Source organism: Drosophila ananassae, assembly GCF_017639315.1.
Source record: "Drosophila ananassae strain 14024-0371.13 chromosome 4 unlocalized genomic scaffold, ASM1763931v2 tig00000054, whole genome shotgun sequence".
NCBI lineage: Eukaryota > Metazoa > Arthropoda > Insecta > Diptera > Drosophilidae > Drosophila > Drosophila ananassae.
The window spans coordinates 1,241,836-1,258,550 of NW_025319037.1; the positions used below are offsets into that span (position 1 = coordinate 1,241,836).

General features: G+C 37.1%; 1 protein-coding gene across 2 annotated transcripts in view; it reads left to right on the forward strand.

Moving 5' to 3' along the window:
- Positions 1-16,233, forward strand: part of LOC6495047 (sodium- and chloride-dependent GABA transporter 1) — a 124,474-nt gene extending 108,241 nt beyond the window's left edge. The window contains exons 4-12 of one of the 2 annotated variants that reach the window (XR_006507821.1): positions 12,952-13,132; positions 13,189-13,456; positions 13,518-13,621; positions 13,689-13,813; positions 13,881-14,125; positions 14,183-14,386; positions 14,454-14,621; positions 14,681-15,902; positions 16,007-16,233. Coding sequence is in view for 1 of the 2 variants with exons in the window: in XM_001953417.4 (XP_001953453.3) it covers positions 12,952-13,132; positions 13,189-13,456; positions 13,518-13,621; positions 13,689-13,813; positions 13,881-14,125; positions 14,183-14,386; positions 14,454-14,621; positions 14,681-14,782 (1,397 nt within the window). In the remaining variant the exon portion in view is untranslated. Of the gene's footprint in view, positions 1-12,951; positions 13,133-13,188; positions 13,457-13,517; positions 13,622-13,688; positions 13,814-13,880; positions 14,126-14,182; positions 14,387-14,453; positions 14,622-14,680 lie in introns of both variants that reach the window. The other variant, XM_001953417.4, reaches the window with a different exon arrangement.
- Positions 16,234-16,715: the final 482 nt, after the last annotated feature.

The following is a 16,715-nucleotide window of genomic DNA, read 5'->3' on the forward strand; positions in this document are numbered from 1 at the left end:
TATACCAAATTTCATTAAGATCGGCCAACTATATACGATCCGCTATATATCTAATAATATAAGATGCGGGGCGCCACCTAGCGGACTGCGACTCAACTGCAAGGGTATATAAACTTCGGCTCCGCCCGAAGTTAGCTTTCCTTTCTTGTTTTTTTTTCAGATAATTTATTATATAGAAAAACTCTCAAAAGGATAAGCCTCTTATCTGTTAATTTGTTTAAACAATTTGGTTTCCACAATTACGAAACAATTTGGATTTTAAATAGTATTTTGGGCAAATTTTTAATAAAAAATTTTAAACTAACCAAATTCCAAAACTTTTGTAAATTAAAAATACGTATAACTTCAGAGCCACTGAAGCTATCGAAAAATTCTTTACGTCTTTGGAAAGGTTTTTAATTATTCCACCATCTTTAATGTCAAAATCTATGGAGTTTAAAAAGTTGAGTTTTAGTGTTTGTCCTAACAATTGAAGTATTGCTAACTGTGTGAATCGCCTGTCCATAGGTTACTTAATTAATCTATATATGGGTAATTCTCCAAAAAGGTCAACCGCGACAAAAAAATTCAAAAGTCAATTAAAGAATTTTTTTTTCACACATTTTTATAGGGAAACTATTAAATTTAACTAATTTAATAATATTTAACATTTACTTAAAACACATTTCGAAATATATTAATCCAGTCTCAAATGTGCGAAAGTTTTGTTTTTAGCATTTCAGCGGCATGATTTGTTTTAAATAATTTGCGTAAAGAGAGTTAAATTGCATTGATATTCACTATTTGTAGTATCGGCTTATAACCAAAGATTACAACAATAATGTAAAAGAAACGATGCAATTGCTAATGACTGTGAGTTTCTTATTAGATTATCAGTTTATTTCATTGTCGCGTGCGACATTGAACAAGAAAATTTGTTATCAGTGCGGTGAATTTGTGGAATGAGCATCAAAATTTGGGCCTAAACATAAAATTAGTGAAAATTTGTGAAATATAAGTAGCGCATTCGGTTATAATCGTTTTTTAAGTTGGTCGCGTGCGACATGGTAAGACATTTTTTTATTTTTGTAAATTTTTTTATATTTTTTGTTTGCTTTTCGTTAATGCAGATGAATGAAAAAAATAATAACAAAGTCAGCTGCAAGCGTTGGAGACAATATTTAAAAAATAATGACACCAATTAAAAATATCTGGCGGCTGATGTGCAAGTGGAAATTCAGGTGGAGGTTGCCAAGTGCTCCATGAGAATCGCTGCCCACTCCACACTTCTCGACGGTGCCAGTGTATCGCCAATGCCATACAAGCCAGCCCCCTCCTTGCCACCGTTGCCGATGCCAACATTCAGCGGCGGCTATGCCGAGTGGCCGGATTTCTGCGCCCTATTCAAGACCACGATTGACAGTCATCCTCACCTAACGAAAATGGAAAAGCTCCGGTGGCTCATTTCATGCCTGCGCGAGTCAGCCTTGGATACGGTGAGAGCTCTGGAAATTACTGACGCGAATTACGCTGTGGCTCTTGACCTATTGCGCAATCGTTTTAGTAATCGGCGTTTAATATTTCAGTCTCACATTAATGAGATCCTGCAGCTTCGTGTGGTCGAGCCAGGGTCTTTTGCTACTTTGCGGGAGCTATCGGATCGGTTCAATAGGCATATGCGGGCTCTTATGAGTTCCGGATCAGCTTCCGAGATCCAAGGATGCTTGCTTATCCAGATTATCCTGCAGAAATTGGATCCTGCCACAAAGGCCAAGTGGGAAGACACTCTCGCCGGAAGCAACGACAGCCTTCCGTCTTGGGAGTCCATGGCACGATTCTTGGAGCAAAGGTGCCGGACTCTTGAATGCATCGACTTTTCTTTGCCGGTTTATCCACCAGCTAACCAAGTGGGCCGAGGTAGATCTTCGAATAACCGATCTTCGTGCATGGTTATTAACTCCCGTTCTGCTCTATGCGCCCTGTGTGGTATTTCGGTGCACGAGCTTCCTTCTTGTTCAAAGTTTAGTGCTTTGCCAATTGAGGAGCGGTACGACGAAGTGCGGCGTCTGGCTCGCTGTTTTGTTTGTCTGGAGGATGGCCATCTCGCTCGCGGATGCTCAGCTTCCCGCTGCTCGACGTGAAATCACCGTCATCATATTTTGTTGCACCCTCGCGGGCAGATTTCACCTGCACGAGTCTCCCAATCAACCCTGTTATGAACCAGGATCGCAATGCTGAGCTAGTGCTCCTGCCAACAGCCAATGTACTCATTCGTGGTCGATCTGGAGCCTTCATGCCTTGCCGAGTTTTATTGGATTCCGGTTCACAAGTGCACCTCATCTCGTCGCGGCTGGCGAATGAACTTCAGCTTGGCCGCTCCAAATGCTCCACAACGGTGGCCGGTTTCGGCGGGGCTGGGTTTGAAACGGATGGAGCATCCATTAATGTGTGCTTGAAGTCCCGCCTTAGCACGTATTCAGTGGAAATTGAGGCTGTTGTAGCTTCACATATAACGGACTATCAACCTAGCCAGGACATAGATGCTTCGGGCTGGAAGATTCCTGGCAATATGGATCTAGCTGACCCCAACTTCCACAAAACGCAGCGTTCGAGCAATAGGTCGAAGAATAAGCTGGCTCCAATCTTCGACCTATTGTCGGCTGGCCAAATCCAATTAGGTCACGGGCTCCCCATTGCTCAGAATACTCGATTTGGCTGGGTGTTTTCTGGACGCGGTGAACTATCACGGGATGTGTCGGCGCTCTATGCTAGGGAAGACAACCCACGGAAAAACCACTGCAATGATGTGACTGCTGCCCCTTCCAACAGTGTTATTGAAGGCCCACCCTTCAATGGGGGAAGGATGTTGGGCCAAGCAGCCACCAAAAAATGAATTTAAAATAATCAAAAATTGCTAGGCTGCAGCTGTTTTTATCAGCATGTATTCTTCTCTGTTTTGTCTCCCAGTTTCGCATGCGCTTTATTGTTATTTGTACGCGTATGCACTTTGGGAGCTTTGGTGGAGCTTCTGCGCAAGCTCTTAGATTTTATGCACTTGTTTTTCGGCATTGTTTTGGATCGGCCGCGGAATTAGTTTTGGGGTTAAATTGACCCATAATAAATTGAATACTAAAATTGAACCTCGTTTTGTTAATTCGGCCGCTATCAAAACGCTGATAGCTCAACAATTATTTTACATATAATTATATTATTTCCTCTTTGTTTGTTAAGTTTGAAACCTAAATTAATTGTTTTATCTATAAATTAATTCTTATTAAACTTAGAATCTCCAAATTCACGTTTTATTTGTTTAAGGGGTTATATACAGTCAGGATTTTCAAAAAATCGATTTTTTTTTTTTGCATTTTCTTAAAGAATATATATTTCTCTGTTGTGAAAAAAATTTTTATGAAGATTAGAGAAATATTTCCCAAGTTACAGACAAAACGAGAAAAAATTTTTAACTCAATGTAAACTGTTTGTGAAACTTTAAAATCGTTTTTCTCAAAACTATGTTTCTCAAATCGGTGAACACGATTTCTCGAAAACCACTGAACCGATTTAGCTCTAATTTTCACACAAAATTAATAACTACTTTTTGCTGTCTTTAATCGAAGATCTTTTAAATAAAATTAAAATTATAATTTAAATCAACATTTGAAGTCGATTTTTTTTTCCATAAAAATGAACTTTTTTTTTGGAAGCTGCCATTTTGTCAAAAAGTGATATTTTTTTAATTCCTTCGATTAAGGACTACATTTTTTAATATACTAAAAGCATCTTTTTGAATTTTTGATTTCCGATGATTCTGCAAATAGTTATTATGTTCACCGCGAGACACTTTTTTTTCGAAGACCATTGGGAGATAAGCTGCAGAGGCCAAAGGAAATAATATTTTTACAGATATAATATATTTTTTTAAACTTTAAAATATGTAAAATAATATAGAAAAAATTCAACTTTAATAAATAAATATTTCCTTGAAAAAAAAAATACCCAAAAACTGCATTTTTTTGACCGCCTGACTGTATATAACCCCTTAAAAGTACAAAAACAACTTTATATCATTTTATATTCTTTATGGAATTTATATACCATTTCAAATAATGTTTTTAAAAAGTGTGCAACGCAGTAAAGGAGACATCTCCGACCGTATAATGTATATATATTGTTGATCAGTAGCACCTCCTAAGTCGATATAAGCATGTCCGTCTGTCTGTCTGTTTCTACGCAAACTAGTCTCAGTTTTAAAGCTATCGAGTTGAATCCTTCTTTTGTTTACAGACAGTATATAAGTCCGAACGGCTGGGATCGGCTATAGCTGCCATATAACTGATTGATCGGAAATGCCATTACTTTAGTGTTATTTAAGTTGGGTATATTTTTGGAATAGATTTCTTATCTTGAAAATTTCATAAGGATCGGGCGACTATATCCTATAGCTGTCATAGAAATATCGGAATTGGCTTAACTTTGTTGTTTTTTAAACTAGATGGATGGGACTTTCTACAGATTTAATTTTGGGCAACCTTATCCGCCAAATGTTATAAGGATCGGCCGACAGGGCCTGTCGATATGGCAAATTGAAAAAAACATCAATAGAATCAAAAATATTATTGACCAAGAAAGGAAGGTGAGCGGAGCCGATGTTGATACTTTCAGTTAAGTAGCAGCTTATATTATATAGTTAAATTAATACCCTTGCAGAGGATATTATAATTTTGGTATTATAATAAAGGGAATTATAATAAAAGTGTGCAACGCAGTGAAGGAGACATCCCCGACCCTATTAAGTACATATATATTCTTGATCAGAATTACCTACTGAGTAAATCGGACTAAAGGGAATTGCTATTGCTATAGTTTTTGCTCCGAGAAACTCTGAGCAGAGCAGAGAACATAATTTTTCATCAATCTTCTACAGCTCTGCTCCGGTATCGGCCGTCTGTATCCTATAACTGCCATTGAACGATCGGAATTGGCATAACAATCTCGCAGTTAGTTATTGTGTAAATAGCGAAGTGAAAGTTCAGTCGCAGTCAACGTTTGCCGTGTAGACCTGAATCCTAGGCTATATTATTTGAGTTTAGTCTCTTTTTGTTCAGAGTCTAGTTCTTAATTCCATTTCATACATGTTATACGCTATTCAGTTATATGTGTATTTGTGAGTTATTTATTTAAAATTTTAACAATGTTCCTTAAGAGTAGCGCACCGACTGAGGCGCCTTCCTTTCATTTTACCACAACTCTATAACACAATACTCACCAAATCACTTACAAGCGTCTAATACATATGTGAAAAAAAAAATATAATAAACTTTTGGGACTTTTAACAGATTCCATTTTGGGAAAGTAATCTGATTTTCCCAATTTCATAAGGATCGGCCGACTATATCATTTAGCTGTCATGTAACTAAATGATCGGAAATGGCACAACCTTTCTATTTTAAAGATTCTTGGAGCTGTTTCCAACCTTAGAAAATTGATTCGATGGTGAAATTCTCATAAGAATCGGGCAACAATATACGATCCGACATATATATAAAATAATATAAGCTGCTACCTAACTGCAAGTGTATATCATCTTCGGCTCCGCCCGAATATAACTTTCCCTTCTTGCTTAAACAGATTGTTGTATAGAAAAGTATTTTGAACGCGCAAAAGCTTCCTTCTTTGCTGTACATCTTCCATTGTATTTTTTGTTGTAGCCAGCACTGATTTGTTACGTATATATTGGATATTTGTTATTCAATTCCAATATTTTTATACCCTTGCAGAGGGTATTTTAATTTTAGTCAAGGAGTTTAATTTTAATTTTAGTTAGGGAGACTTCTCCAACAAAATTTAAGTATATGTCGGAGATAAGATAGATTTAATTCAAATAATATTTACTGATTAATTATAAGTTAAGTGTATGGTCCAAAAGGAAATAAATGAGCATTGAAAATGAAGAGAGAGAAGCTTATTAGAATAAGAGCGCGGTAGGGAAAGAGAGTAAAGCCCTGCTGAGCGTGGCGCAATGATGGAAGGAAGGAAGTGGAATGGGAAGTCAATCGAGAACAGCCATCGGAAGTGAAAGGTCATAAGGAAGAATATCATTGCGACTCGCTGCGTGTGCAAAATAGAAAATGACTGAGAAAAACGACCAACATTTCCCGACATCAGAAGTGGGATCACCGCCCCTACAAGATAACTCGGAAGATAGCTGGCGCAGACTATTAGAATCGCAAAATAGAGTGATAACCGAACTATTAAAAGCAACGCCGCAACCTGACACGCGCGCCGCATCCGCGATGTTACCGATATTCAACCCCGAAGCTGCAGAAGCCGACGCGGCAGCATGGTGCAAAACGGCGGATATGATTTTAAGTGAACATCCACAAGAAGGTGCATCCTTGGTGATGACGCTTAGCAAATCGCTACTCGGTAGTGCATCGCAGTGGCTTTCGCGAATTTGTTTTCCCGGAATGAGCTGGTCGCAATTCAGAGATTTGTTCATGGAACGCTACGAAGGCAACGAGACGCCGGCAGCAGTGTTGCTCAACATGCTCAAGGGACGTCCTAATGCAAATGAATGCCTCTCGGTGTATTCAAGCCGACTAATTACATCGTTATTGACCAAGTGGAAATCAATGACCCATGAAGAGATCGCTATATCCCTAGTCTTGGCTCATGCATCCCAAATCGACCCCAGACTGCAGCGTGTAGCGTTCACCACAAACATAAAAACACGTGCTGAACTGCAACAACAACTCAAGGCGCACACGTTCAGCAGAAATTTAGAATTTTCTGCATCAGAGGGACCCGAGAGGAAGAGATTCAAAATGCCGATTAAATGCCATAATTGCGGAAAACTTGGACATAAGGCAATGGAGTGTCGCAAGAGGAGAACAGAAGAACGAAACGAGACTAGACATGGCGAAAGCAACAACAGAACAACGATGGTACGAGAGAGATCAACAATTACTTGCTTCAAGTGCGGCGGCGTTGGACATATCACTTCAGTGTGTACGAGAGGAACAGCAACAGCGAGCCGAAGCAGCAACGAAAGGAGAGTAGACATGTGCGCATTACATCAGCCAAATGGGACTGCAATTCAATTTGGTGAGATGTTTCCATTTTTTTTTTTGATTCTGGATCAGAATGCTCTTTGGTTAAAGAAACAGTTGGCGCCAAGCTGGCTGGAAAGAGAATCCATAACATGGTTGTTTTGAGAGGCATAGGCGACAATGTTGTCAAGAGCAATATGCAGATTCTGTCCACTATACAAATTTCTGAATTGAATTTTGAATTGTCATTTCATGTAGTAGATAATAAGTGCCTCAAATATGATATGATAATTGGACAAGACATTTTTGAGCTTGGTTTTGGAGTAACTTTAGAAAGAGATAGATTCGATATCTACAAAACTCAAACCGTATTGTCTTTAAATAATGATAAAAATGTAAACGAGATAGATCATAAAAGTAATGTTAATTTGGAGCTAAGTAATAGTAATAAGTTAAAATTAAACGACATACTGGCCAAATATTCCAAATTTCTCATTGATGGCATTCCAAATAGACGTGTTACGACAGGTTCTTTAGAAATCCGTTTAGTGGACGTAAACAAAACAGTACAGAGACGACCATATCGTCTTAGCAAGAGTGAGAAAGAAATAGTAAGAGAAAAGATTCAGCAAATGCTAGAATCCAACGTAATTAGACCAAGTAGCTCCCCTTTCGCTAGTCCAATGTTACTTGTAAAAAAGAAGGACGGCAGTGACAGATTATCGAGAACTCAACGCAAATACTGTGTCAGATAGATACCCCTTGCCATTAATATCAGACCAAATAGATCGCCTGCAAGGCGGTAAATATTTCTCTAGCCTAGACATGGCCAGTGGCTTCTATCAGGTGCCAATTCACCCCGATTCGGTTGAGCGAACTGCATTCGTGACACCAGAGGGTCAATATGAATTTTTAGCTGTGCCCTTTGGCCTCAAAAACGCTTCGTCAGTCTTTCAACGTGCCATAGTTCGAGCTTTAGGGGATTTGGTTAATAAATATGCAGTAGTCTATATCGATGACGTATTAATTGTTTCTAGTATTATAGAGGAAGCATTTGACAGATTGGAAACAGTTCTAAGCGTATTATCAAAGTCAGGCTTTTCCTTTAACATTAAAAAATGCAAATTTCTGCAAACGGAGATAGAGTACTTAGGTTTTCTTATAAGAGATGGCGAGCTAATGGGGTATGGCGCTATGCTATTGCACATGGTAGATGGTCAGCGTCATGTAGTTGAGTATTACAGTAAATGCACCACAATATCCGAGTCAAAATATCATACGTATGAACTCGAGACATTGGCGGTGTACAATGCGATTAGAAATTTCCGACATTATTTAAGCGGCAGAAAGTTCACAGTATATACGGACTGTAATTCTGTTAGTGCAAGTCAAAAGAAAGCGGCATTGACGCCGCGAGTTCATCGTTGGTGGTAATTTCTGCAGTCATACGAATTCCAGGTGGAATATAAAAAAGGGAGCCAAATGGCTCACGTTGACTGCTTGTCTAGGAATCCCGTCACCATAGTAGAGCAGGAAAGTTTGAGTAAGGTAGTGGAGGTACGAGTTGACTTGGCAACTATAACCCACAACTGGCTTATATCCGAACAGAAGCGTGATTAAGACATATCGCAAATCATGACCGAGTTAAATAGTGATGAAATGCAGAAAGAAACAGCTAATTCTTATGAAATCAGGAATAGCTTGCTGCATCGTAAAATTCAAAGAAATGGGAAGACACGATGCTTGCCAGTCGTACCCAGGGCATTCAGGTGGTCGGTGGTTAATCATGTTCACGAAGCTGTAATGCACTTGGGGTGGCAAAAACCCCTAGATAAGATTTACGAGCAATATTGGTTTGATGGAATGTCAAAATACGTGCGAAGATTTGTAGAAAATTGTGTGACATGTAAATTGTCAAAATCGGTGTCAGGTAAAATACAATCGGAGTTACATCCCATTCCCAAAGTAGAGATACCATGGCATACGGTGCACATTGATATTAGTGGGAAATTAAGCGGAAAAAAGGACGAGAAGGAATACGTAATAGTTCAAATTGATGCCTTCACCAAATTTGTTTACCTGTACCACACGTGGAACTTGGACACGGTGAACTGCATACAGTCAGTAAAGTCTGCGATATCAGTATTTGGTGTTCCTAACAGAATTATAGCGGACCAAGGTAGATGCTTCACGAGTAGCGAATTTCGAAAATTCTGTTCCAATAACAAAATTGACCTTCATGTAGTAGCAACGGGTGCCAGTAGGGCAAATGGCCAGGTGGAGTTATGAGTGTGCTAAAGGGCATGCTAACGACTGTAGAGACAAGTGAGCGAACATGGCAAGAAGCATTGGGCGAAGTACAATTGGCAATAAACTGTACCATGAACCGGGTAACTAACCATAGTCCATTAGAGCTGATGATTGGCAAAGAAGCGAGACCCTTGGGAATGCTCACTGTAAATGAGGAAGAGCGTGTAGATCTGAATAAGGCTAGGAAGGACGCTAAGGAAGGCATAAGTAAGAATACTCAGTATGATAAGGCAAGAGTAAATAAAAAGCATGCTCAGGTAGTAAGGCATAAAATTGGCGATCATGTATTGCTGAAAAGCGAAGAGCGGCACCAAACGAAGTTGGATCCAAAGTTTAAGGGACCATTCGAAATTGTACAATTGCTAGATGGTGACCGATATTTGTTAAAATCATTGACAACTAGAAGGGTGTATAAATACCCGCATGATAGTGTGCGTAGTGTGCCTAAAGATCGAGAGACCTTGGAATTTGAAGAAGAGCTTGACGACGGCAAAAAGTAGTGCGTGCAAGCAAGAGATCTGTGACCCAAGAGGGGTGCGAGGGAGAAATTTTATGCAGAATAGAGCGTAGTACTCTGATTTGTATGAGAGAAGCCTGCTAAAATTATGATTTGATGATAAGTGAATTGGTAACCAGATGATTGAGCTTGAGCGGAAGAGAGCGTGTACTCTAAGATATGTGAAAGAAAAGAAAGTTATCCTGCTAAGCTAATCTCTGATGGATATCCAAGTGGTTGGGTTTGTACGGAAGAGAGCTTGTATTCTAGAGAATTTGAGAAGTGTTATCCCGTCAAACTAACGCTTGAAGGCACAAGAAGTGCAATTGATTTTGTTTTGAAGTATAAGTAAGCTTTGTAATCATAGGGATAAGCTAAGTAATATAAAATATGGACAATGATGTGTTCTGATAAATCTTGTACTATGAAAAGCAACACGAGGATGTGTTATAGTCAGGAAGTCCGTGTCGGAGATAAGATAGATTTAATTCAAATAATATTTACTGATTAATTGTAAGTTAAGTGTATGGTCCAAAAGGAAATAAATGAGCATTGAAAATGAAGAGAGAGAAGCTTATTAGAATAAGATCGCGGTAGGGAAAGAGAGTAAAGCCCTGCTGAGCGTGGCGCAATGATGGAAGGAAGGAAGTGGAATGGGAAGGCAATCGAGAACAGCCATCGGAAGTGAAAGGTCATAAGGAAGAATATCATTGCGACTCGCTGCGTGTGCAAAATAGAAAATGACTGAGAAAAACGACCAACATTTTCCGACATATATATGTAAATGGTGCCCCAATAAGAACGATAAGAAAATAAATTCAAATAAAACGAAAACGGTTTTAGATATTAAATTGTTTTTGGCTTTATTTATTAATATATGGCTATTATGTATGGAACAAGACATCAACAAACAATTTGGGATAACAATTTCCAGCATTTGTGTTGTTGCTGCGTCGATGGCTACTCGAATGTTGTTTTCAAGGGTATCCGCAGTGGCTGGTTTTTTAGCGTAAACCAATAACTTGACGTGCCCTTTAAAAAAAAATAATCGAAGGGTGTCAAATCACATGATCGCGGCGACCAATCAATGAACGCTCGTTTCGTGATGATCCAGTCACCGAACTTCTCTCGCACAGCATCAAGTGAATCTCGATAGTATTTTTGTATTATTTCTAAGCTTTCGGCGAGCGTGAAACGATGTATTGATAAATGGCAAACCTTGTAAAATATTTTGGAAAATTTTAGCCGATGCCATAATGGTCAATATATCTGCCTGTTAATTTCGTTAGATTTTAGAGATTAAGTTTTGCGCACTATGATTTTTTATCTTGGATTATTTTATCCCTATTGTCTTCAATAAATTTCTATCCCTATCCCTTCAATAAATTGAATTATAACGTTGAACTGCCGATTATTATTTTATTAACACAAGGCTATCAAAAACGTTTGAAAGCTAACAAAGGGATCGAATCCAAATACTGAAATTAAAACAAAATGTAAATCTGAACGGGTGGGTCCGCAAAATACCTTTTTTTTTTATTCTTTTGAAACAAAAGTGAATGAACTTTTAAAGTGACATAGTAGGAATTGTTTATCTGGTCGAGTACAATACAAAACCGTATATGTAATATTTTGAACTCCCTAAAAATCTTAATTTATTGTTAAAAAACTGGTTTTCGGAACTTTTTGCGCTTAAAAATTCCTGAACTCGTTTTTTAAACCGATTTCAAAATTGCCGGTGTTTTTCAATAGTTTAAGGTTTTAGCTTTTGGAAAAAAAAATATATCTTCGATTTTTTTAAACAAAAAGGACAACATTTTTTCACAAGAAAGTGAAATTTTTTACTTTTATTCGTGTTTTTCGGATTTTGACGCCAGTTTTTCAGTACAACTTCCAAAAATTCTGTCATTCATGCCACATATCAATGTTGTCTCATTCATACTGAAAAAAACGAGAAAAATTTCATAAAAAAATTATGAAAATTGTTGAAGTTATAACGCTTTATAAGTCAATTCAACCTTGCGAGCGCTCCGGTGAAACAGTGTGTATAGGAATAAGATAATATTCCTTTTCGTCTGACAAAAATTCTGTCTCATTAATACTGAATAAAACGAGACAAATTTCATTAAAAAACAAGAAAGGAAAGCTAACTTCGGGCGGAGCCGAAATTGATATACCCTTGCAGTTCAGTTGCAGTCCGCTAGGTGGCGCCACGCATCTTATATTATTAGATATATAGCGGATCGTATATAGTCGGCCGATCCTTATGAAATTTGGCATATCGAATTATTTTGCCCAAAAAGTAATCTGTACCAAGTCCCATCTTTCTAACTTAAAAAACACCAAAGTTATACCAATTTCGATCGTTCTATGACAGCTATAGGATATAGTCGGCCGATCCTTATGAAATTTTGTATATAAGATATTGTCTGTCTGTCTTTCTGTCGGTTTCTACGCAAACTAGTCTCTCAGCTACTTTTGGAGCTATCGAGTTGAAACTTTGCACACACCCTTCTTTCAGGTAGTATATAAGTCGGAACGGCCGGGATCAGTCGACTATATTCTATAGCTGCCATATAACTGATTGATCGGAAATGCCATAACTTTGGTGTTTTTTAAGTTAGAGGGTTGGGACTTTCCACACATGTTATATTTGACCAAAATATGACCAAAATGACCAAAATATCTTGTGTACAAAATTTCATAAGAATCGGCCGACTATATCCTATAGCTGTCATAGAACGATCGAAATTGGCATAACTTTGGTGTTTTTTAAGTTAGAGAGATGAGATTTGGTACAGATTCTATTTTGAAAATAAATAATTCAATAAAAATAATTCAATATGCCAAATTTCATAAGAATCGGCCGACTATATACGATCCGCTATATATCTAATAATATGAGATGAGATAATATGACCTAGCGGACTGCGACTGAACTGCAAGGGTATATCAACTTCGGCTCCGCCCGAAGTTAGCTTTCCTTTCTTGTTTTAATATCAGATTAATTTCATGTTAAATAAATTCGATATTATAAATATAAAAAACGAATAGTTTTAAATTGGAAAAAATAATGTTGTCTTGAAAAGGGTTGTTATTACACATTTTCATTTTCAGATGTTCCTTGGAGGACATGTAATAATTGGTGGAACACAGTAAAATGTGTAAGTCAATACGAAAGACAAAACTTACCATGCTGGAACAAAATTATTAATGGAACTTCCACAAAAATGTGCTCTGTGGCTTCAGCAAATCTGACATCATCAGAGCTTACCGATCCTGTTAAAGAATTTTGGGAGTATGTACTTAAAAATAACTTTTAAATTTAACTAATGGCTTATATTTTGGTTAAAGGCGTCGGGCACTTCAAATATCTCAAGGAATTGATGAGATCGGAAATATTCGTTGGGAACTGGCTGGAACTTTATTGCTCGTGTGGATTCTTTGCTACTTTTGTATTTGGAAAGGAGTCAAATGGACGGGAAAAGTGGTTTACTTTACGGCTCTTTTTCCATATGTGCTACTTACAGTTCTTTTAATCCGTGGTATCACATTACCAGGTGCTTTAGAAGGTATAAAATTCTACATAATACCCAACTTTTCAAAACTGACTCATTCCGAGGTAAGGGTTAACTGCATAAAGGTAAAAATAAAAATAATTATTTATACGCCATAATTTTAAGGTTTGGATTGATGCCGTAACTCAGATTTTTTTCTCATATGGACTAGGACTGGGAACTTTAGTAGCCTTGGGAAGTTATAACAAATTTACAAATAATGTTTACAAGTAAATTATTGAATTTTTCTTAAACCTTATATATTTTCCCGTATTTAATAACATTACATATTTATAGAGACGCACTAATCGTTTGCACAGTCAACTCAAGTACCAGCATGTTTGCAGGTTTCGTTATATTTTCTGTTATTGGATTTATGGCACATGAACAGCAGCGACCAGTGGCTGAGGTAGCTGCTTCAGGTTAAGTTAAATGAATATATGGAATATATGAAAAAAAATTATTTAAATTCGTTTAAAATGTTTGTAGGACCTGGACTAGCTTTCCTTGTTTATCCTTCAGCAGTATTGCAACTTCCAGGATCTCCCATGTGGTCATGTCTATTTTTTTTTATGCTATTACTTATTGGTTTAGACTCACAGTTTTGCACGATGGAAGGTTTCATTACAGCAATAATTGATGAGTGGCCCCAACTTTTACGGAAACGTAAAGAGGTTTTCATTGCTATTGTATGCACCATAAGTTATTTAGTTGGGCTGACCTGTATTACGCAAGTAAGTTAAAATACTCAATCAACGTTAATTATAATTATTTAAATGAGACTTTTTTAGGGCGGAATGTATATATTTCAAATATTGGATTCATATGCCGTAAGCGGATTTTGCTTGCTGTGGCTTATATTTTTTGAGTGTGTTTCAATATCTTGGTGCTATGGAGTTGATCGCTTTTACGATGGAATAAAGGATATGATTGGATATTATCCTACAGTCTGGTGGAAATTTTGTTGGTGCGTTACTACCCCAGCAATATGTATGGTTAGTAATAGGAATATATACCATAGCACTGAAAAAATTGTTTGGGTAAAAAAAATTCTTCGAATAGGGTGTATTCTTCTTTAACATAGTTCAATGGACTTCTATTAAATATCTGGACTACAGCTATCCCTGGTGGGCACACGCTTTTGGTTGGTTTACAGCGTTGTCTTCTATGCTTTATATACCAGCTTATATGTTCTGGTTATGGAAAAGAACTCCGGGAGACTTAAGTCACGTATGTAAAATGGCATTGAAAAAATTAAAAAGGCCCCAAAATAACCATTTCGTTTTCAGAAAATCCGAACTATAGTTCGGATAGATGAGGATGTTGCGCTGTTACGTCAGAAAATGCAAAGGGAGGCTTATGCAACTGAGTTAGAATTTAGTTCTTTATAGGCGTGTGTTATAAACTATTAAGGCGTAATTTATGGTGTATTTATACAACAAATTTTAATCATACTTCCAAAATTTTGGAGTTTAAGAAAGAGTAACACTTTAAAATTGTCAATCAAGCACTTCTTTATTAATGCAATACATATTTTACTGGATTACGATCCATTACCAATTTCTTTTAACGTGGCTATAAGCAAAACCAAGAAGCTTTACAAGACTCCTTGTGTGGGTGTATTTTGTGAGGTACTTACTCAAAATTAAAAAGCTGAAACTGAAACTATTTTTTAAATACTGACTTATATAGAGAAATTATATCTACATTATGCACTAATTTTATATCTATATCTATATCTATATCTATATCTATATCTATATCTATATCTATATCTATATCTATATCTATATCTATATCTATATCTATATCTATATCTATATCTATATCTATATCTATATCTATATCTATATCTATATCTATATCTATATCTATATCTATATCTATATCTATATCTATATCTATATCTATATCTATATCTATATCTATATCAGTGCATGGTGTGTAAGAATCATTTTAGACCTCATCAATATAATTTATTTTTAATAACACTAATAAAAATATAGTCAGTGTTTAAGATCGAATAATCAATTAGTATAAGAAAAAACATAAAATAAGTTTAATAGTAATTTATTTTTATACTGATCTGTTCCTAATGCATTGCGATTAAAATGCATTAATATGCATTTAATTTACCCTAAAATTTCTTTATGTTGCCCGTTATGTCAAATAAAGTCAATAAATAAAGTCATAAAAACATAAGTAATTATATTTATGTAGCGTATACATGTGTTGTGTATGGTAAAACAATACTATAAATAATAATTTAAAAAATTTTTTCTACAGAAGTAGAAATGACACTTGGAACATTTGGACCGTTTTAGATAGTTTGCAGCTGCCTTTTAAGTCCGACTGGATCTCATGTTTGGTTGATTTAGAGGGTTTCTGATCAAACGTTCTATAAAAATTGCCAACATTCAGAGGCGGCTATGCTGTGTGGCCGGATATCTACGCCCTGCTCAAAACTACCATTCACAGCCATTCCCACATAACCAAAATGAAGAAGCTCAGGTAAATAATTTCTTATCTACGAAAATTAGCTTTGGAGACCGTAGCGCTGGAGATTATGATGCTAATTATGATGTGGCCCGTGATCATTTACGTAATCGTTTTAGTAATCGACGCTAAATCTTCCATCAATGAGATCCTCCAGCTACAGGTGGTCGAAGCAGGATCTATTTCTATTCGGTCCCTCATGAGTTCCTGATCATCTGCCGAGATCCAAGAAAACCTGCATATCCAGTTAATACTCCAGAAGCTGGATTCCGTCAGGAAAGCTTTTCATAAACAATCGGAGTTTATTCCTTTACACAAATAAAATAAAATAAAATAAATAAAAAAACAAATCGCAATTTTTAGATCGGTATCGCTTCGCGTGTGCAGTGATATATTTGGAGGTAAAATAATAACTACTGGCTTTGTGACAACGTTTTACACGCTAAGTGTGCCGGGTTCACATCCTCAGTATCAGTTGCAATTTCACGTAGGTCTGGTCTCCACTTTTGCTGTGACGGTTGTCGTGCTGTTCAGGACGAAATGAGATCGTTCATAAGGCAGACTAAAAGTGTATTCAAGGAGTTGATTAGCGGTTTTCAATTACGGTTAAGCAACCACTTTTAGTGATGTGCCTGTGGCGAATAATCTTCAGCCGGCTTAGCCGACAACTATGCAGCCGCTTATATCTCTGGCTACCCCAAGGGCCGGACCTGAGACAAATTCGACTTCCGAATATCTCGGAATTCATGAGCAATTTTTCGATATGTCCTCTGTGGCATCGCTTCAAGTGATCCCAGACCCAATAATTCCAACCCCTGTAACAGTCAC